Here is a 24394-nt window from a genome sequence, read left to right as displayed (position 1 = left end):
TGCCTGAATGATAATCAAGTGAACAAATTATTTGTCAAGGTGAATGAAGATATGGTATGATTATGAAGTTCTGAGTACTTCAACTGATGAGCATATCATATAAAGTGCTTGGTCAAACACAGATCTACAAACATAGCTTCAAAGACAATTAAATATATATTTTTAAAAGACCAAAGAAGAGAATTTCATAAACAAATTACAACTATCGTGTCTCAAATTTGATTAGCCTTTTTATCTATTGGGGAAATATATTAACAAAATTCTTTAGTCTTAGATGTAGAAAAATATTGCTCCACACACAAAAGAATGTGTAGCATTTATAAAGCAAAAAAAAGAAGTATCAGGAAAATCATTCCCTGAATTATGGAAGATTTCTTGTGTACATGTTAAACAAAATTACAAGGTAGTAATAGCTGTAAGCTCTTACTCGTGAAGTGGTCCCAGGGATTATTTTCATTATCAATATATCTTTTTACTGGCTTTAAGATTTGAATAGCTGAGGTTACTAGGATTTCATTTTTCCTCATGATTCATCTTTATTTTAAGTTGTAGTGCTAAGATTTTACTGATAATGATCATAATAAAACGCAACAGAAAAGTCTGAGTGATACGTGATAAGTACAGCTGCCTTAATCTTATAATACAGTACTTTGTTTCTGTAGCCAATGCCATTAACTCTTAATGTGCCATTCACTGTACTCAGTGAGTGCCATTTTTTTTTCAATGAGTCTATATTTTATTGTTATATTTATAAAAAAAGGGAATCACTCCTGAGACAATAATGTTAAACCTCTTGACCATAAGCTGAACTGAACAATGGAATCACTCATGCATGCAATGCACTCCTCAAAATGCAAAAGGCATAACAATAGCTGTATGACCATTGCACGAAAATGTGTTCGTGGCACTCCAGTGGATGCACATATATGTGTTCTTGGCACGTCAAGGGTTAATAATAAATCTTTGATTACTGGAAATAAATATTCCTCATTCATCCTGTACAAATTATAATAAACTTTTTAATTTCTTGGAAGCACTATCATAGCATTACATATGAAGTATCAAGGACAATGACAATTTCAGTAGGTATTGTCTGAAATGCTAGAATTGCAAACAACATTACACACAATAAAGGTCTGTATGTAACATCTGTAGAGCTATAAAAAGAAACTTGTGTCATGATTTCAAACATATACCTGTTCATTTGAGAAGGAAAACTAATTAGGCCTAGATAACAGGGATGGATTCAGGAGGGTATAGGAGTATTATACTGCTCTTATTTTTTTGCTAAAAATCCTTATGTGAACTTCTGTAGTCAATAGGTTACCTTCAATAGTGATCTAAAATAGTTAAATTAGTAATATCACAATGGGTGATCGAATGTGGTGCTTGTGTTGGGTTTAGAGAGCATGAATCAGGCTGCCTCACCTATAACCAGCAATGACTGTATGTGGAATTCAACTTATAACGTGGATTAACAATCATGTTATTGATAGCTTAAAACTGAGTAACAATAATGAAAACCAGTACCACCACTAGCTTTGTCCTTGTCATCACTCATTATTGAGAAGACATAACTCAATACTAATGATGAACTTTGGATGAATCAAAACAGAAAGTTTGCAATCATGCTGAGGGCCCCCAAAGTCTATCATTTTTTTTCTCCATCTTTTGAATTCTTTCTCATTTGAAGTTTTCCAAATCATTGTCCTCATTTATATTATCATCAATAACAGCAAACAATCAGCAAGTATTGGCTGTAAAGGTTAGTGCTTTGCAAAATGCAATGCATTATTCATGAGACATTAAGGTAATTAAGTACCTCACTTCCTATGCAACACAGTGATTGCGCTATGGGATGCATTCACATAAGATGCAAAGGGCGTTTATCGTCCATAGGATTCCATGGACTGTTTGCTGGATATTATGATAGTGAGAAGAGATCATCTGGATCCAAGCAAAGGTCATCTTAAGGGGGTAGACGTTGAAGAGAGTGGGTGTATGCAGAATGAATCTTGCTCAAGAAGTCATCATCAGTCTGAAATAAGATGTCAGATGAAAATGATATTAATGCTATAATCGTTTAAAATGATCACTTCAGCACTTCAAACAAAATCATAGCATGGATGTAAAAAAAAGAAAGAAATGTACCGCTGTCGTAACTTTAAAAAATCTTCTAAAAACTTTTTTTATTTAAGTCTTAGCTCTTTATGCGCCTTGAGCACTCTACAGAGTGGATATGGCGCTTTCTAAGTCACATTATTATTATTATTATTATTATTATTATTAAAATGATGGGTTGAAAACGTTTGAACAGATACGGGGGGGGGGGGAGGGGCTAACAGAAGTATGTATGAGATATTGTATTCAATTTCACAAACAGTACCTAAGTTAAATTAACTGAATATTTCTTAAATGATTACAATGCATAGAATTTAAAGTAAATGTAAAATGCCACAGCAGAAAGAGGTCATTATTAAGTTGTCTTTCAATGGACTATCTAGAATTTTACAATGATATGTTACTCATATATTTCTCCTTTTATTGAACCGTACATGTACATGTAAGTTGAAATCTGAATGGATTCCTCTTACACAATTCAATCCTTGTCCATTACTCCATGTTTACCATATTCTTGTTAATGCCCCAGTCCCACCTACAAACCTAACTCCCGACCAATCATAACTGTTAATTCTAATGACAAGATCATTGGTTGGTTTATAGTTGAATTCATTAGCGTGACAGCAACATGGTAATGTCATGACATTGACGCGCCTTCGTCTGTTCCAAAGAAAACCCTGATAAACTCACCCTCAAGAGATGAACTAATGTGTCAGCCAACTGCTCCTTGGTGAGTGGAGTTGTTGGACCCCTCTTGCCTACAGGTTGACTCTGGCCAGCCTGGACTGAACCACTGAGTTTAAGGGGTGAGATTAGAGCTGACTCGCTGGTTAAACGTGTTCTTAGGAGTTCTGGTGTAAGGAGGTTGGATGGTACACCTTGTATGGTGGTTGGCGGTGAAGGGGTCTGTTTTCACAAAACACAGAAAGAAACATAATAGTGTAAGTTATCTTATTGCTTTACCTGCCTTCTCTATTCTTTGACTTGGGGACCATTTCATGGAAAAAAGGATACATGGGGAAAACTGAATCTACTAGTAACCTGGAATTGAGTGGTTTAATGATCATTTTATTACAAAAGGAAAACAAAAAACTCAGCTATATTGACCAAACAGATGAGAGGTGGTTGGAGTAAGTAGCAACAATTTTCTTGATATGTCCCAGCAACATCTTCAAGAACAACTCATCGAGCTCCAGGCTGATGATGAACTGCAGCTTTTATTATTCTTATTAAAATTTTGAAAACATTTGGTTTGAACTTACTGGTTCCCCCGGTCTTAGGACAGGAGCATGTCAACCAGGATTCTAACCATTTTGGATCAACATACATTTGTGAACAGTGATTTTCAAACAAGAATATTGTGAATTACAAATGCAGAAATAGAATAACAAATATTCATTTGAGCAACGTTCTCCGAAGTGCCACATTTCAGTCAAGACTGATATATCAGGGAAATGTCACTTCAGTCAATGGTGCAGAACAGTCTGAACTTGAGGTATCACTGCATTGTGAAAGGTCAATAATAAAAAAATATAAATTGGGTAGTTTGTTTACATTTGTATTTCATCTCTTGATATTAGTTAGAGACCCTCTTCCCTCTTGGATATTTTAAAGGCCTGATATTCCATAGCTTTGGGGGGCTCAATCCCCTGCCCTTAAAGGGCCCCTGGACCCCCCCCCCATGCTCGTTCAAGTGTTGGATAGTGTAGCAGTACAGATTCTCAACAAAATATTAAGAGCTTCAACAAAAAGAAATGAGAATGGCTGCTTAAGATCATCGTACAAGAATGGTCACAGCTTTGCAATTTGAGTATTGTGTCTGTTATTCATCTATAATCTTGCAATAAGGGTAACATCATGCAATTAAAGGGATGCTCCTGGCTGAAAATATTTATATCTAAATAAATAGGGTAAAATTCACAGAGGAAAATGCTGAAAATGTCATCAAAATCGGATAACAAATAACGAAGCTACTGAATTTTAAGGTTTATCAATATTTTGTGAAAACGGTTATATGCACATTGTCATGAATATTCATTAGGTGGGCTGATATCCCCACTTCCCCTTTTCTTATGTTATTACATGAAATCAGAATTGTTTCATTTTTTAATACATGTGTCTCCATTATGATTAAATAAGTTGCGGCAATAAATAACTAATGCACTAATGCACAATAACCAGTTGTCAATCCAATTGTTTTAGTTCTTGGGAGAAAATTTTTGAATAAACCTAATTTCATATAATAAAATACACTTGCCAAGATTTTCATTTTTTTCAATCAAGTAAGAGGGGAAATGAGATTTCAATCTAAGTCAAAATTCCTACACAAACTCACTTTGATTACATACATTTTCCAATTTAGTCTACCTACAACATTATTTTTTATGAAAATATCTTACCCAAATTAACGAAAGAACTTAGACAGGATAATTTTCCAGTAAATCAGGGCACAGCGTTTTTTTTTTTTTTGGGGGGAAACAACAACACATGTCTTGCTCAAGCCTCATCTTGCATTTTGAAACAGTGCCAACTATCATGTTTGAGCCTACAGTCAGTATTACAATGGCTGACTTTGCAAAGCTGCGATGATCCAATTTTCAAACTTAGTTTCATTGAGTCATTCTCCTTTAGTGCTGTAATCAATAACCCCTTCATCGCTAGTCTTGTCAATAATCGCTTGTTTGTTGCTAGTCTTGTCGATGATCGCTTATTTTTTGCCACTTAGCGATATCAATAACCTTTCTCTCGTTGTCGATAATACCCGCTATTATGTAGGGACATGATAGTGATTTTCCGCAATTTCACGGAATTCACAAAAACGGCCTTTTGAAAGTGGCTTTTCACACGGAAAATCACGGAAAACGTATTTTTCCTAAAAATACATAGAACAGCAACAGAAATTACTCCAAAATCTCAACAAAATACGAATACTTAACTAGCCACAAAATACGAATACTGAACTAGCCACAAAACACGATCTCACCTCCACTTCGCTATAATCATGACAATCCAAACATTGTGACTGCACTCGACTCAATTCGATCGAATAAAAAACAAGCGCAAGCTCAATTTTTAACGAAGTACCAACTAACGTAGAAGGCAGCACACGGCCGTATGTTGCTGCCCTCTACGTTTGAGAATGTACAGCATGATATCAAAATGGCGGACAGGCAAAAGATGTTGACTGCTCAGAACGATGTTCAAAAAGCCCCAAAATTATCGATAAAACTTCATCCAACCCTAAAATAATGCTAATAACATGAAAGGTGAGGATGTATTTATGATAAATGTGTTTGTTAAAAGATGTCATGTTATCGTTTACATCCGATCAACGCAGATTTTAAAGCGTTATCGGTACAGTGGCAGACACAAATTTTGACCAACCTATGTGCATCGCTATAATGCATAGAAAATGCGTATTGATTATGAACGCAGATTTTTTATCGATATCGGTAAGAAATTTTTAGCGATATATCGACAGAGAATTTTCTTAAAGAGATGGTCCGGGCTGAAAGTATTTATAGCTTAATAAATAGAGTAGAATTCACTGAGCAAACTGCCGAACATTTCATCAAAATCGGATAACAAATAACTAAGTTATTGAATTTTAAAGTTTAGCAATATTTTGTGAAAACAGTCGTCATGAATATTCATTAGGTGGGCTGATGATGTCACATCCCCACTTGTTCTTTTGTATTTTATTATATGAAATTAGGTTTATTCAATTTTTTTTCCTCTAAGAACTAGAAAAATTGGATGGACAACTGATTTAGTGCATTAGATATTTATTGCTGCAACTTATTTCATTATAAGGGAGACATATTATTCACACAAGTATGAAGTAATGAAAAAATTGTGATTTTATGTAATAACATAAGAAAACGGAAAGGGGAGATGTGACATCATCAACCCACCTAATGAATATTCATGACGACTATTGTCACAAAATATTGCTAAACTTTAAACTTCAATAACTTTTTTATTTGTTATCCGATTTTGATGAAATTTTCGGCATTTTGATCAGTGAATTCTACTCTATGTATTAAGATATAAATATTTTCAGCCCGGACCATCCCTTTAACAATAACAGCACTATTCTCTTTCTGTCGTGGTATGCTCGATATATTCCTCAAGTTTTGGCAACCAATCGATTTCATTTCCACAAAAAAGAATGCATATAATTTGCCCTGACAGCAGTGAAATACTGTCTGTGTACGCCCACTAGAATAGATTAAGTGTAGCTACCACTGGGGAGGTAGCTGCGTGTATTTAATATTGGGTATCCCAGATCTGGATAAATCCCTTATCCAGATTGGTGCTGGTCCCAACGTGTCTGGATAAGAGAGGTTGGACTGTACTTCTTAAAATGTTAATTTGTGTGTTTAATGTGCAGTTTCTCTATTGGAGCAATTTCGATTCGAGCAGATTTAATCAGGGGTGTGAGTGGTCACAAATAAAAAGATCTGAAAAAAGCTTGAAGAGTGTTGAAAAAGTCTGAAATAGAAAGAACTCCCATACTTTTTGTACAGAGGAAGGCCAAAAATAAGCAGAAATTAAGCTGAAAATCAAAACAAAAAAATCTGAAATCAAATAAAAATCTGAACTCTCACACCCCTGTTTAATGTCAATAAATTGCTATGCAGTCCTTTACAGGAATTTATTCAGAATCATAGAATAATATTCTATACTCTATATCTCTATCTGTTTTTCTTTCAATCTTGTCTCTTTGATTTTCTACACTACAGCTCCTGTAAGCAATACAGTTCTTCTCAGCACTAATCAAATCATGATCTTTTAAAGTGCAATCTTTTAAACCAAATAAACAAGTAGCCTCTGGCAGTCTCACCTGCATTAGATGATTAAATATAGCAGCAGGGCTGACTTTGAAAGCCAGAGATAACAAAAATCATTTGATAATAAAATACTTAGTTTGTTGACCCTTAAATGACTTCCAACCTTCATCATGTGACTTGCGACTTTTATAAGATGATCAGTAATACTCGATTAACCCTATTTCCAGGTTTCATGAAATAGGTCCTTATATTTTCAAAGATATAAAGACATTTCAAACATTTAACATTGGTTAAGAAACATGATCGAAGTTCCATGACCTTGATGACATTTTGACCTTGATTATGTGACCTGAAGGTCTTGTGAGATGATCAGTAATAGTTGTTTACCCTTATGTCCAAGTTTCATGGACTATGTCCATATGCTTTCTATTAAAGTTATGAAATTTCAAAAACTTAACCTTGGTCGAGATTTCAATGCTGATAATGCCTCCTATTAAATAGTCTTGTTCTGCTATGCAAGCAAGACAAAAATCTATATTGGACGTGTCTGCAATTTCAAGCAGTGTTATGGTCAGCTTTCATGTGAAATCAGATACCATTTTGGTGCTTATCCACAAACATTAGATGTCCATCATATGGGCATATGGGCATAGCACATCAAAGTCCTGTCCTTAAAATGAGTCAAAAAAATGTTGAGTTAAAAAGAGAGACAAGTTGGGAGGATCAATGAAATCACAAGATTAAACATTTCTGCAAAATACCTTTCTTGCTTCTTTTGGAGCAGGGAAGAGCTGTTTCATAGCAGGTGGTGCTCTACTGGGATCTGCGGTACCACTTGCAGACTGTGATACTAAGAGGTTCGGTGTCAGGGTAGCACTAGATGGTTTTAAAAGGTTCACTGGTAATGCCACTGCTGTCCCACTCTTCAGCTTATCTAACAATGCTTGATTCATATCAGTCTGTTGTGATGGTGAGGGTACCTTCTCTGGTACCTCTTTCTGTGGTGATGGTTCAGCTGAGGTGCTTGATGGTGCAGCCCCTATCAGTCCCTGAGCTTGAGCGGTGTCTGTGCCACTCTGGAGGCGCTGGAGAAGTCTTTGAAGGTGATGTGATGATTCAGCACTAGAGGGCGCCCCAGCTGTACCAGCAGCTGCGGCTGAAGGTCTCTTGTCGCTAGCTCCTCCAGAAGGTATATGTAAGCTCTCTATGCTCTCTAGACTTTGTACCTGCAAACAAAGCAATCAACACAAAATACATGGCTGTTGGAAAATTGTGGATATGACAAGAAAATAATTGTTCACATTACACAATAAGTAGCCGTTAATGAAGCATTATTTGATATTGATTTCTATTAGTAAAGTGCATTTCAAGGAGACGCGGTCTTAGGAACCTAAAAATCCATAAGATGCATTGAATAATCACTGGTCAAAATATTAACTTATTCCTAGCAACCTCAGATCATGGTAGGTAAAAAATACATATTTGATTTGATCAAAAGTTGAAAAATGAAATTCAATACATCTGCTTGATCAGACTTTCATAATCAGACAATTGGCAATTTTGATTGAACATATTCCAAGTATGATTGAAAATGCTTGAAAAACAAGGTGGAAGTAAATAATAAAAAATTCCTGTGTACCACACTTGCAAATATACGCTTTATACTAATTTAACTATATATTTCTTCCAAATTTGTTTATTCAACCCTGTTCCACATTTAACACACAATGAATTACACAAACACACACACAAAAAAGCTTCATAGAACCAAACACAGACGTATTAGATCTTACTTCAGGTTTTTTGCCTGCAGGAGTACTACTGCCCTCTGTTGGTAAGATTGTGTGCATTTTCTCCAGACTCTCTAATGTGTGTATCTGCCCTTTCTCTGTGATGACAGGTCTTTCTTCTGTGCCTTGTGACATTAATCTCTGGAGGACTGGAATCACCTTGCTACCATCACCCTGGCCTGACATAGCACATTGACATCAAAGTTGAAAAAGAGTGTGATTTAAAAAGACAATTATATTTTGAGTATCAAAATGACTAAACATTTATAGAGCTTAGTAAAAGAGATGGCAAGAGGACCTCTAGCATCATCCCTGGCAGAAATGATTGAATTTGTTGGATAGTGCAAAAAACAATGCAATTATCACAAAGTACAGGTATAATGAAACTTTCAAAATGGATGAACATTTCATTTCCCTAATGGCAGTTTTGCAAGTTTTTTTTTTATCTATGGGATAAAGAATGATAGTATACATTTTAGTATCTTATTTAAATGATTTCTCTCTAATTTTTCTTTCAGTGACCAGAGAGTAAATACGTCTGGAGCTAGTGTATCATTGCTCTTCTTGTCACTCTTTTACTGTATATATGCCTATTCATCCTTAATATGAACTGTGCCATCTCCGATAGGCTCACTGATTTGAAGAGGCCTTTGTTCTTAAGCCCAGCGCACACTATGCGATGCCATGTCACTAAGATCCGACTGCAACAAGTACAAATATTGCAACAGCTCAGCAGCACAATGCATCTCATGGCGCCTCTTCTTTCATGCACGTTATCTATGCTGCTGAAGTACAAAAATTTGGCCATGACATCATCGTCTAGGACATTTCAGATTGGCTGAAGTTAGCAAAATCACAGAAAAATTGCAGAAAGGTTTGGTCAAATGTCTGAGGTTTGGTATACGATCCTACTGCAACAAAGCGGGTCACAGTTGCAGCGCATTGTAGGTTAGCACACACTCTGTGATTTTGTTGAAATCAGATCTTGGTGCAATCGCGTCTCACAGTGTGCGCTGGGCTATAAGCTTAAGAAATGTTTGTGCATCCTCCTCCCATATCAGTCAATCCAAAAGAATATTGAAGCCAACTTTATTGACAAACTTATCTGGCTGATCTTCTAGATCTGTTGAAGCCCAGTCAAGTCCAATCAGAAACAATCAATCCTGATCAAGCCAAGTTTGAACATTGTTGGGCCAGCTCTGCATGGTATGGTAATCAGCGTAAAGTTCAGTGCAATCAACGATGCCCTGGATCAATACTTAATATTTTGGAAGAGTTCCAATATTCTCAGGAAGGATATATTGATCAAGAAAGACTTGTGCTGATCATGGTGGATAAATCCCAATTTTTTTGCCATGTTAGACTAACAAGGCTGAAAACGTCTACATCAGGCCTTACCTGATGAAGACCAGTGTCCTGTTGGGCACGGGTCTTTACCAGTGCCCTGGTAAAGACTGGCCCTTTACCAGTGCCCTGTTGCATAAAAATAATATCATGTGAACTTTGCCACCCAATGGTAACTTCATGTACCATGGTAACAATGCTAATCAGCATATCAGAATCAAGGCTTCCTTCAAAGTTACCATTGGATGGCAAAGTTACCATTATTGTAACTTTTCAGCAACTAGCCCCAACTCAGTATCTGGAACCTAGCATAACATGTATCCATAAATGAGAACTGGATATCATTTTCACAAATGATTTATTCATATTTATGTTTCTCATTTCAAATAATATTGATGTACATGTCTTACCAGCAGTGGTTGTTACACTAGATGTAGTTGTGGCAGCCATGGTTCTTGTATCTTGCATACTGACAGATCTCTGAAACCTTGGACCCATCGGACTGGTTTTGGGTTTAGCACCACCTCGCGCTGACATCTGATCTTCTGTTTTAGACACATGACCTGGAATAAGACACATCGAGTACACAATTATCCCTTAATTCATACAAAGTGATGGCTACAGGCTTGTCATCACCCTATGCTGATGTCAAGATGCAAGACTTGCAAAGAGACAAATCTAGCACAATAACTAGGCCTATATGTAATATTGAGAGATGGCTGAAGATTTTATCATATTAAAAAAAAAAATATATATAGGCAATTGTCTTGGGTTTAAAACACTTTTGATCTGGGGCTTCATTATCAAAGAACGCATGATAACTTTGCAATTATTATAACTACCATTGCAACGGGGCTCAACATTTAACCTAAATATGTTGTTAAAATGTACAAAGGTTGCATAAGAAAATACTTGAATACATGTTAGAGGTGTTTTAAAAAACCAGGTGATGCATGTATTTCGACTGCATCCTTGGCAACTAATATAACCCTTGACTGAAACTCCAGTTTGATAGTTTGTAACAGTGGAAGAGCCATGGTGCAGTGGTTAGGACTACCACCTTTTAATCAGAGGGTCGTGTGTTTGAATCCCAGAGGCCTAGCATCCTTTGGCAAAGCGTTAATCCACACTCTGCTACTTTCCATCCAGGTGCTGCGTGGGTACCCGGTAAGATGTGAAAGTTATTGTAGCTTGTCTATAATTGTGTGTGCCTCAATGGCAACTGGCTGGAATACTCCTCAGGGAGTGCATGATGTGCATACATTGTCTGTGGGAATGACTGATTGAATCCGATGACCAGGGTAATAATAAATCTGTAAGTGCCGAGATAATGTATGTCTTAAGCACGTTATAAATAACCAGGAGCGGTATTCTGAACATTGTCTTTTCTCCATATTTTGTCTTTTCTCAGAGATATGACAGAATCTGTATTCTGGCGGATATGTCATAACTTTTGTCATCAAAATTGTCATAAATTTTGTCTCTTCTTGTAGCACGCATAAAAAAATATAAAAAATGTGCATGATCCCAATATGCAAGCAAAGGATATGACAAAATCTATGACAGTGTTTAGCAGTCATAAATTTTGTCATATCTTTTAGTACCAAATATCCTAACACCCTGCTGACTAAATGTCAAGCATACAAATTATTATGCTTAGATTGTGGTATTAGGTTCACTCATCATCCATGACTATTTTCAAAAATATTTTTTTCATGCTACAATTAGTTAGGGCTTACATATTCCTCTCTTCTAAAAATCCTTCATAGCGCCCTGTCTCTCATTGTGATTAAGTGCATCAATATATGCGTATACGCGTATATTGATGCACTTAATGACAATGAGGTGGTATTCTGGAACACTGTCATTACTTTTGTCATAAATTTTGTCATATTTCTCTCCAAGATGTGACACCGCTACGATTGTCACAAATAGATATTCTGAACATTATCTTTTACCTGTCATATCTCTCTAAGTTCCCGCCCATCTTTTCGGAGGCAAACCATTCAAAATCACCATTAGTTCCCAGTGGGAGCCCTTCTAACTTATAGGAAGCTCTGGAGGCACATAAGGCGTATCATGTATATACGTGATGCCAGCTACTGTATTGAGGATGTATTGAGGGAACCAGGGTGTTGATCGATAATGAGGTTTAATAATGAGCCAGCACCTTGCATTTACGGGACTGCACTTGTTCAGATAAAAGGAATAGGTGTTATAATGAACTGATGTATCTGGTTACAGAAGATAGATGCATTTCATTACTGTGCTTATCACCAGTTCTTCCAAAATTATGACACCCATCACATTCATTGTTCTCCATCTACGACTGAGGCTATCAATGTGAAGTACAGAGGCCCGTTACACAAAGCTTGGTAATGATTGAAGAACATTTTTCTACGACTAATTGCATAGACTACAAGACACAATCAATCATGAAAATCAAGCGTAGACCCTATATGATTAATCGCTAACCTTTTCTGTTATGGGACCCTCGTTTCACATTTACAATAAGAAATCGAAGTCAAATTCATAACAATTTCCTTTCATATGAATTTGAGACTAGTAACACAAAATCGACAATGACTATAGGACACCAGGTAAAACTTACAACAGATTTGTTTGATTACTCCTTCCTCAAAACAATAACTAATGGTTTACGCATAAGGATTCTTCTCAAAACTACTCCTTTCATCAATTAGAAAATCTTGCTTTTATCATTAAACTCTACTCATCCTCCCATAGAAATTGAAGAAATTTCTATCCATCAAAAAATCTACAATCAATTTAATTGTAAGTTTTAAAACAGGAGAAACTTTAAAAGGGACTGATTTTCTGACTCCTCGAACATCAATAGCAAGAATTTGTTTTCATAGACTTACAATTGTGGCAACTACCAACGTTTTAGGGCTTAACAGTCAATCAAAATCACAAGTTTCCATGGAAGTTAAACAATAGCAATGTTATAATTGTAAGTCTTTATGAAGCAGCATTCGGAACCATTACCATCAAGTCCTGTGAGAGAAGTGACACACACTGATAAGCTCCTTTTCATCTGTAAGAAAAATTACCCATCAAGATTAAAGGTACTTTCTTTCCACTAAAGCAAATGGGTTTAGATACCTGGCGAAACCTTAACAGGGATCGGTCTGATGACTCCAGCTCCACCTCCACCACCACCATCACCACCAGGTCCAATAGGAGACGGACCACTCTCTGATACACTCCTCTTTTTCTTAGTACCTTGCTGGAAAAAAAAAACCCAAAAATATAATAAGAAAAACAAGCAACCACACAGACAAAAAAAAAAAATTAACAAACCCCACCGGCAATTTTGTTTATATAAACTTGGCCCTATATCATAATTTGAATGGAGTCACTTTGGCAATTAGACCAAATGTCAGTGGACATCTGGGCAAAGTTTCATAAAATATTTTATCAATATGTGCTAGAATTATACTTACAAAAATGTCACCATATGCTGTTTTATAAGCTTTATTGAATATGACTTAAGTCACCTGTTATTTAAGTCATTAGGAATGGGGCTATTCAGTCATCATGTAGCTGAGTGGCTGATAACCACTAATGTTGAATTTCAAAAATCATGCAATTTTCTTTTAAATTGGAATAATGAATTGTAACATATATGCACTTCATTAAATTTGAATGAAGTGTTTTGCTTTTATGATGCCTTTTAAGCAAGATTCAATTTCTTTTAATATATTGATTTGTTTTTCTGTTTCAACTGGGCAAACTAATTCTACTACTACCATATGGAATATGAATTGCACATCTAGGAGATACAATATAAAACTCATAGTGAGAGGTAAAGATATAAAGATATACTGCCCTCTTGCATTCACAGATCACATCACTCCCTAACTCCAAATTCCATTAAACATCATTAATCTGCTCCTTGTCTGCAATATATTCAATTGTTAAATGTACAAACTGCTTGGTATGGCATCCTATACAAAATACAGGTCAAATATTCATAAAATGTTCTTTATAACAAAGCATGTGACCTCCCAGTCACAAATTACAATGATGGTTAGCATAGTCATCAAGAGCCATAAATTTGCATAGTTCTGAAAACCTCTGCTGCTATTTTTTAAAAGACGATGTACCATAAGCATGATGCGCTCTACAGGAGGAATTACAGAAATTGTTTTTGATTCTCATTTCAATTACAAAGCTCTGTATAAAACCATTTTTTTTTTAATTGAAATGAGATTTGTAATTTGTAACCATACAATATGTGTCACAATCATAACTAGAATGCCTCATTTTCTTCAGTCCTGTGGAGGGTTGAGTACGTTGTAAGGGGAAATCCTTGCCAGAAAAAAATAAATATCTGGTCCCATTTTACCTTCCCTTAACACATATTTTAATTCAGTGATATTACTTCAATAAATCAGAGATGCAAGAATATATGAATTATTGCACTTCACAGAAAACCATTTAAATTACAAGGAAATACTAAAGCACATCAGTAGCATAGTAATCCTAAACAAAATCTTTTCCCATGGATGATAATTTGTTTTGAACACAGATAGACCATAACTTCACAATAACATCATCAGATGGAAGCAAGAATGACCTGCTATTGTCATCAAAATTTTGACAAATTGTATCTTGTTGCAAATTTATTCATTGAATCAGAAGTACTGATCTCAAATCAATTAGGTCTCACCTTATATTCATGCTGTGCTTTGCTAAGCATTGACATGATATCTGTGGCTGCAGTCATGCTTGGTGCAATGACTTTCTCTTCCTGTCGAATTTTGGCCAGTAATCTACACAGCACCAAAAATATTTGAAAACAAAAGAGAAAGAATAACAATTTTATAATGAATGCATTGTACCTCTGAATTATGGTGCATGGTTTGGTACCATATTGCCGGACTGCACAAGTATTATTGATATTTCAACTGAAGTTAAACAAACAAATACAAATCCTAAAGGAATAACAACTGAGGCATATATCAATGTGACTGACAACAACATAAATTTAAAAGTAAAATATTACACAAGGTCAAAGTGAAATAAATAGTGCAACAGCAAAGTTAATTTCATGAGAAGAAATGTGTTTGTTTCACAGAATCCACTCCCAGCAGTGACTATAATTTGGCAAACCTGACTGATTTTCATAAGGCAAATTTGAAGCTTGACTTGATATTGGTTTGATGTCAAATTATCTCATTGATAAAAAAAGAGACTATACAACTCTCTGTATTCAACAATATATGTATACATATTTTTTTCTTTTATCAAAGGCTATTCTCATCAATTGTTTTGCAGGAAAATATTGACTAAATAATACATTTTTTTTTTTGGGGGGGGATGTTCACAAAGTCAGGATTTTCATATCACTTTAACACTCCATTGTAACCTTTCACAATAACATTTTTTCAATACATAAAAGGAAAGAAAAAATTGGAAAAATCCCTTTTGATACTTTAAATATATAAAGTTAAGTCTTTAGCTTTCAGAACCAGGTAGTTCTTTTGCAAAATCAATGCAATTCTAAAAAATAAGGATTAAATGAGTTTATTACTGGTAATATTTTGTAAAAAAAAATTGACATTAATTAAAACTGACCAGTGTTTAAGATAAAAATTGAAGAGAAAACATGCTCCTAAGCTCAAAGAACATTTAATTCAGTAAGATTATTTTCCATTCTTCCTTAGATAGCAAAACAGGACTCTGTTGCATTATTTTTTTCTATTATGGTAACTTAAAGTTTACCACCCGTAACTATCAAAGTAACAATGCTCAACAGCCAATCAAACTCAAGGATTTCATGGAAGATACCATTGACTGACAAAATTACCATGATGGTATATTTTATACAATAGGGCCTAGAAGAATATTCATTATAAATTTGATAATTTGTTTGTTTATTTCCACCCAGTCCGCCTGTCCGGGCAACAGAAAGTATTAAAAGTTTATTTCCCCATCTTTATCTTTAAACTGGCAATAATTGTATTTTTTCCTTGCTGCACTTTCCTTTTAAAATTTTATGAGATAGAAATGAAAATACATAGAGAAAAGAATCGCTTTTGAAATAAGATTTTTTCTAATTTTCATAGTTATTTGACAATTTTGATGTTCCGTTGCATTGAAAATTATATATTACCCTCAATAGTTTTGTTAAATCTACTGAAAAATATCTGTCACCCTTCCAGTTCATCGTCACATTATATGAATGTGTATGTTATAAAATAGAACATAGATGTTTTAGAGGATATAATTTCACATCAAAATTAATTTCAATTGGTTGCCTCACAAAAAACAAGAATACGTGTATTCTCTTTTTTTTCTTTTGATATATAACAACTTCACAAGCACTTCTTAAAGAATGGGATGAAAGTTTCTGGATGCTATTTTTGTTTGTAGCTGATGTCTGTCACTAAAAAGAGAGAAGTGTTCAAGGAAGTTTTTTTTATAAAACATTCCTGACAGAGGGTGCTGAATATCCCCAGGTCATTCATATTTTCAGAAAGAATGAAATGAATTTAAATAATTAAAACTGGAATCTTGGATGGCACTCCAATATATTTTACATTATTAACACTTTACCATACATGCGATGATTTCAGTGATCATTTTCCTTCAAATAATTTGGAAGAATGAACGAAAGGTACTAATGCAATATGAATGGACAGGGTAGTTGATATGCAGAATGCTATGAGTTCTCTTGCATCTGGTACAATTTCAGGGCTTTACATGACAAATTATTTGGTCAAACCACTAAATCTGGTCAATTTGTCTGATTACCAGCAAATCGAAGGTATGCATCTCAGAAAGTAACTTGTAGATTTGTGGCTCTACATCTTTTATCTAACCCTTTGCGCACTAATGTTGCAATCTTGCACATTCCTACAATTAATTTCAGCAATCGTAATAATTAGTTTTCTCCCCTCCCTTCAAATTAGATAAGCTAATAAAAGGCAATAGTCCTTGGATAACGTCTTTATAATGATAAGTATCAATGGTGCAATATGGAAATCTTGAATTAAAGAAAATATCATGGAAACAATTGTCATTATTATCCCCCCCAAAATTAATTCAACTTGCAAAGGGTTAAGGGATTAAATATTATATTATCATTTTACATCAAAGAGTAGGTCAGATGGGATGTATGTGTATAGAAAGCATCAAAGAGATTGATGGATCTACATAATTTTCGATCAAAAAGATAGGGATTTGTGGAACATACCAAGGGTAATCATGCATATGATATCAGTAAGAAAGATGGGAACTGAAAGTTCTATATCCTTTCCAAGGGACTTTGAGATAAGGATTGAAGCGTTTTGGCCAAAAGGGTACAATGCATCAGCTGGATATTTATTGTCATACATCAGTACGATATATATAAAATATGTTATTATTTTATACTTCAGGTTAATGTACTGTTATGTGACCATAATTTATATACCCCATCTCCCTACACACACATGTATATGATTTATTTACTTATTTTGTGCTATGTGTTTTTTGTTCATTAGAAATTTAAATTTTGAAGAACATGGAAGATGGTTTGATCTAAAGATCCTGTAATTGTTATTGATAGATACACAAGATTTTGATAAATGAGATGATCTGGGGCATCAATAAGGATTTTATCAGAACATATCAGGCATGTCTTCAGGGATCGATATAACATACAAACTCCTTAATATGAATTGATACAGCTTCACCCTATATATGAATTCCCTGCCATTAATTAACACTGACCTAGTTCACTTAATTGAATTGACAAATTATACAATGGAGAGTTTATTCCGGTTAAAAACACAGATGGGACCCTTTCATTTTGGGCCAGGGGCATGTTTCACAAAGCTGCATGCATATTTATGAACGACATTATGAATGATTTTACAGAAAAATGGACGATGCACAGCCAAAATAAATTATAAGCCAAAAATTTACAAAATTGGACATGAATCAACAAATCATGAAAATAAATTTCATTTAAAGGAAAATTACCAACATGCTTCCCCTTAGAGATGTATTTAACAGTATAAATATTCAAAACATTTGAGTATGCAAATTTTAGCTAGTGTAATTGCACAAAGTTGAGATAAACATTTTGATTAGATTAATCCTAAGATTGTGCATAACTCTGCAGTTTCATGAAACAGGCCCAAGTACTGATGAGGGTTGTCATAAGCTTCTATGTCAGAAACTCTAAAACTGCACATCCAGTTATTCCTTTCAACAAATAAATTTACCTTTGAATCAACTCTGCAAATCTAATGCAATCATTCCTGTTGTAAAACCAGATCCCACAGATCGCTGTAGATGATAAAATAAGAAAATGAACAGTTAAAATTGAATTGCCAACATCTCGAAACCTTGTCGATTCCAACCATTAGAACACAGAGGGTTAAAAAGCAACAAGATAAATGAATGACATTTATCTTCATTCTTTTCTTTATATAACAAAAAATTGGAAAAAGATGACTTGTTTGAATTTCTTACATTTCTGTACCATACTACAATACAACAAAGAGAATGAAAATAACTAGACATACATGTGTCATTTGTGGAGGACACAAATAATCTCTCATAAGGAGTCTGTACTTTTGAACAGTATCTGGTTTCCTGCCTTCAGATAGTATAGAAAGGAAGTTAAGATGTACATCGGAAGTCAGCTCCTTGGGCATTTATGGGGCATTGGAAATGCAATATGATCTTGCATGTGCATGCATTTGATTTAAACTTGTCACATCTAAAGGAATTTTGATTCATCTTACTGCTTTGTGAGATGAAAATTCTTATCAGGCAGGATTTGAACTTATTGCATTTCCAACTTTTATTGACATTCTTTTTTTTTCCTCTTTCAGAACTTACGACATTACAGTAAGAGCAAATGAATCATGAACAGAATGCATTCAATATGGCCATACATTTGTTAACCTAAAAGTGTTATGATGGATAAAGACAAATTATTACTTTCTGAAGAATTGAAAATATGTAAAAACAGATAAAATTTACAAATAACTAAAGATAAAAAAAAGAGAAATTACTTTGATCTATCCATGATGATGATCTAAAAGTGTGAATCCCATTTATACTACCTGATAACAGACTAAAAAGGGTCTTTTCATGAGCACAAAGCTTGAACTGACCAAACAGAAAGGGAAAAGTACAGTGCTCAACGGTCAAACAATGTAAGGATTGATGATGTGACATCAAAACATATAGAAGATAGCACTTAGTGGATTGAAAGTGGACCCTGCCACTGACTAATAATATCCAGCAGTTTTGCCAAAGGAAACAAATGGGCTGCTCACACTGGAAACTAAATGCATGACCCAATTTTTTTTTTACAAAACAGATCTTTCTCAATGTATACATGTTGTCTTGTTAATTCAATTCACTATAAGCTCTGATAATTATTACACCAATTTTGCTCTTTTTTCTAAATAAATGATTATTCATGCTGAAGATCATTTTGGGAGGCTGTTGAAAAAGCCATACAGCCTACCAGTACCAATTTGGATTGCACATTAAACCTAGATATATAGACATCCACCTATTAAAATTGTATATTTTTAATGGGCTCTTAAACCTTGTATCTAAGTTTTAATCGAAATAAGGATAGCTTTAGAAGAAGCATCACTTTACAGATAGAGCATAATCAAGTGGCAACCTTCTTTTGCCTAAAAAGAATTCTCCATATGAATTATAAAAGTGTTTCCTGAAAATAATGAGGTTATCACCATTGCCATAATTTGAAAATACAGCTTCTGTCTTTAAAAAAAATATTGAATTTGAGATACAAAGTTTTGTTAGTTCCCTGATGACATGCTGGTCTGAGAGGGAAATTTTTGAGAGAGAATGAAAGCATCACCCTAAAAAGCAACTGTTTGTAAAATTATGCATTACCTTACAAATTACTTGAATAAATACATTAATTTTGAGTATCTAAAAAAAATTGAATTCCTTTGCCAAGACTGAAACATGCATAGAAGTTCTAGCTGTTACAATAAACTTTCAGAGCAAATTATTTTTACAGACATTCAAATGAATTTGTTGAAATACATGACCATTTATCAATATGTCATGAATAACTTTGTCTGCACATTTGGCATTCTTTGTACCGTCTTTATGAAGCAGCCTACCGGACCTGTAGAGAGGGCATCTGTAAGCAAGAATAATTTCTAATTTGCTAAGTGAGTGTGGTGGGTTACTTGATGCATCAAGCTCCTGAGAGAATATTCAACCATCTTTTAGAGTGAAATAAGATGCTTTCCTTCTGGGACAACCATCTCTTTGCCGTCTCATCCTCATTCGCTCTCAGGCTAATGGGTCAGTCCAAGATGTTGGCAATCTCTACATTTGTAATCTAAAATTATTCAGCCCCTGGAACATTTCTCTTTTGTCTTGTTGAGTTGGAAAACCAATATTATCCCTCTTCAAAGAGCTCTACTTTGGCAGTAATCTATAAAGAGCAATGATTTGACAATCTCAGATGGATTTATTTCCATAAGTATACTTTCTAGGTAACTAATTTATGCATTTGCTATTCTTTTCCTCTTTGGCAATTTTTTTTTGAAAGTTGAATGATTGCAATTTAAATATCTATTTAATCAAACCAAAATTTATAACATCCCAACACAATCTAAAACCTTGATTTAACATAAAACTTAATTTTTGTTTAAATTAATTTTGTTTTCCTTCTGCTTAGAACTTGATTATTAACTGCAGATATAATTTATTTGAATGCTGATTGTGGACTGGCTCCTGCTGAATTAATTGTCTAATTTAATTATCCAACGAGCATGAAGTTCTTCACTGTAGAATCTAGTTACAAATTCTCTAACCTCTGATATGACTCACATACCTCCTGACTTGACTTTAACTTGTGCTTTAAACCTGTGCTTTCTTGACTCAACTTGACATGACTATCAATCAAGAATTAAATCCCTGCTGATTTGACTTGACTTGACTCATGAATGCTCAGTAACCCAAGACTCAAACCGTGAAATACCTGACTACATGTGCTTCTAACTTCTGCTAACTTGACTCAAATTGGTGTGACTAATACTCAAGACTCGAATACTAGCTGACTGGACTCAACTTGTAACTCATAACTAAAAATCCGGACTGTCTTGATTCAATTTGTGTCTATAATTTCTGCTACCTCGACTCATATGTAGGATATCTCAAGACTCAAATCAATACTGACTATACTCAACATGCACAGTGGCGTAACAGGCGGGGGGGGGGCAGGGGGCACTTGCCCCCCCTGGCAGATTTTACCGGGAAAACAAAAGAAAAACGGGAAAAAGAAAAAAAGGACGGAGAAAGAAAGGGAAAGGGGGAAGGAAAGGGGAAAGGGGAAAAGGAAAGGAGGGAAAGGAAAGGGAAGGGAAAGGGAAAAGAACACAAATAATTTTTTTTAATGCAAAGGAAGGAAAGCGGGAAATGTACGAAAGAACATTTGAGTAAGAACAAATCATTCCGAAATATGCCTATGTAATGCAATAGCACGGTGGGAAATACATTAAAAGATGACAAAATGGCAAACAATAGCGGGAAACGAAGGTATGTAATTAGTCAAAAGCTAAATTGGAAAACAAAGAAAAAGGACAAGAAAAAAAAAATAATATGACCGGGCTGCCGATGATTAAAATTAAAGAGCGGGAAGAAAGATGGACTGCAAACAACATTGTGCTTTAAGTTTGCTAAATTATATGCAAATAAGCTACCGGGGCTTTGCCCCAGACCCCACGCAGTAGGGGCTCTTCATTTATAACCTTCAAATGGCTCTATAACGCCCCCCTTTAAATCACGTTCAATCATTGGCATACAGGCGCGAGGGTTCCACACCCAAGAGGAAATAAAATAAATTATAGGATACAACGTATAATGAAATGGATGGAAACAATGAAATGTGTTATTTGCTGAATATAATGGAAAAATCTATCACATAATTAGAATTTAATTTCAATAGGCAATTTTTTTCCAGCTCGCTTTAAACGCTGGCGACTTTTTACAAAGTTTTCCCACATTGCTACGTTTCACCCCTCAAATATTTGGTTCATTACGCAACTGGGTTGAATACATGTGTTGTGTAAAAGCTATATTCTATTTATACCCGTGATTTGATTAAAATAGCAGCAATCTGTGAGGTTTAAATGGCTTTAATATCAAGAAGTTCCGGGGGCTCCGCCCCGGACCCCAACCGCACAGCACTTCGTATGGAAGGGTTGGGCCATGGCCCAAAAAGTTCTACAAACAAGAACAAACAAAAAAGGAGGAGAGAAAAGCAAAGGAAAAGTGTAGGATATGATTTAATTTACTGAATAAAATGTCAAAAAATAGCTTAAAAGTTAGATTCTCATGAAAAGGTGATTTTTTTCTCGCTCGCTTCGCTCGCTCGGGACTTATTTAAAGCAGCTTTTTAGCACATGTGCTGTAGCTGCACTCCTGTTTTTTTTTTTTTTTTTACTCTTCACTGCCGCAAAGAATCCTGTTCACAGTGGCGTACAGACCACAAAAAAAGGAATCTAAAGAGAGAAGAGTGAAATATATTATTCTCATGGATATCATGTATAAATCTATCACAAAATTGGATTTTTGTATTAAAAAGGTCAAAATTTTTGCTCGCTCGCTTCGCTCGCTCGCAACTTTTTTAAAAGATAAATTCTGCCCAATACGCGATATCTGGCCTTCTCAAAATAGTTGCCTCATTACACCATTGCACCTGTTCAATGCATGATATGACCGGGAAATTTTTGGCTCTTGCCCCCCCCCTGGCCACCGACCCCTGATACGCCGCTGAACATGCGTCTCTAACCTCTGAGAAATTGACTCATTCTTGGCACGACCCTAGTTTGGAAGTTTTTCACGTTGTTCAAAATACTTCAATTCGTTGCCATTTCTGTATCATATGAAATACAATGTACAATAAATATCCTATACCTTTGGCAGTCTTGTAGAGTAAGAAAGGTTCTTGGAGTGTGTAGTCTAAATCCTTGGTGATTGGTTCAGTTAGGTTATGAAGGCTCAGTCTGTTCATAATCATAAAACCATGGTATGGTGAAGCAGACCTGTAATAACAACAATAAAATACAAGAATTGTACAAGGAATCTTGAAAGGAGTTCTTGTAATTATACATTTAGAATTATGTTACTTCAGACTTTCTGTATTAAAAAAAAACAAATATGCATATATATACAATAAAATGTTAACATTTAAATGGATATCTTCAGGAGATTTATCATACTAAAAGTCTGGGAGAACCATGATACACTTTTCTACTCTTAAAATGGACTTCAGGTGGATTTATAAAAAAGACTCAATTTGACTTAACAAGAAACTCGCTGATCCAGACCAGTCTCGGGCTAAGACGTAAAATTTGGAATTCATGAATGGCTCGGGCTATTTCAGGCCCGGGTTATTTCAAGCCCAGGCTATTTTGACGCTGTATTTATCAGCACCAGACCCGGCCAAGGCCTGCGTGCCCGAGTCTCTTAATGGGTGATCATAAAAGTAGCTATGATTATTGAACGCAATGGTGCATACTATTTTTAGCCTGGGCCTGTTTAACTGAAAACAATATCAGATTTCATCGCCCAAGCAAATTCCATTATTTTTAAACTCCATCTGATTCAATTTTGATAATGTTTGATTTAACTCTTAAAGGTCTTAACATGATACATCCATACAATTCTGAATGACGGAAGACTTTTCATTAATTAGTTTAATATCCTTTTATACAAACTAAAATTCAAAAAGGTGAAAATCATTCTGTGACAAGAAATATTATTAAAATACACCACCCAAATACAAAAATACAACTACACATTACGTAATATAGAAAATTTGAAAATGTAGTAAATGGCCCACTTGCCTGATACCATTTATTGAGATCAATATTGGATTAATCATTACTTGGTAGTTGGTACATGTACTTATATCACACTTCCCCCTCCGATATCATTTCACATTTCACACATGGTATCTCCCACAATCCTTCCAAAATATCTATCATTAATTTTATCACCATACCCCCTCACATTCTGTGATAATCAAACAGGAAGAAAGTGTATTTTAAAAAGAATCAATATTTGTCATACATGGAGTATTGTTTACCTTGGAAGGTACCTATCAAGGCCATTACTCCATTCTACAATCTAATATCAAAGGGTTGCATCCTCACTGAATACAATGTATCAAACGGGAGGCTCAACATGCAATTTATTGACTTGTATTTGATTTATTACTTAGAAATGTAAAAACTCAGAATTTAGTCATTTATATCAGAATGCCCTCAGATTTTCATGAAATATACATCTTTTTTTAACTTTCATTTAAAAACACAAGTT

The 24394-nt window shown here is 34.8% G+C and overlaps 1 protein-coding gene across 1 annotated transcript; it reads right to left on the bottom strand.

The window, feature by feature from the left end:
• Positions 1-999: 999 nt before the first annotated feature.
• LOC129255634 (mRNA-decapping enzyme 1B-like) lies at positions 1000-23118 on the bottom strand. The gene is made up of 9 exons (XM_064096974.1): positions 22988-23118; positions 18286-18349; positions 14742-14844; positions 13172-13295; positions 10459-10611; positions 8708-8883; positions 7676-8140; positions 2812-3027; positions 1000-2038 (listed from the first exon to the last, which is right to left on the bottom strand). Exons 1-9 carry the CDS (start codon positions 23088-23090, stop codon positions 1970-1972), a joined length of 1473 nt encoding a protein of 490 aa, XP_063953044.1. The 5' UTR covers positions 23091-23118; the 3' UTR covers positions 1000-1969.
• Positions 23119-24394: the final 1276 nt, after the last annotated feature.

Source organism: Lytechinus pictus, chromosome 3, assembly GCF_037042905.1.
Source record: "Lytechinus pictus isolate F3 Inbred chromosome 3, Lp3.0, whole genome shotgun sequence".
NCBI classification, from domain to species: domain Eukaryota; kingdom Metazoa; phylum Echinodermata; class Echinoidea; order Temnopleuroida; family Toxopneustidae; genus Lytechinus; species Lytechinus pictus.
Note: the sequence above shows the minus strand (reverse complement) of the source record. Positions and strands in the feature narration are given on the sequence as shown.

Bases quoted from the DNA above. Each gene is read 5' to 3' on its own strand.
- LOC129255634 (XM_064096974.1), bottom strand. From the start codon at position 23,090: ATGATTATGAACAGACTGAGCCTTCATAACCTAACTGAACCAATCACC. The intron at 14,845-18,285 runs GTAAATTTATTT...GGTGCTGTGTAG, and splicing joins TTTGCAGAGTTGATTCAAAG to ATTACTGGCCAAAATTCGAC. The intron at 3,028-7,675 runs GTATTTTGCAGA...TTGTGAAAACAG, and splicing joins CTCCAAAAGAAGCAAGAAAG to ACCCCTTCACCGCCAACCAC.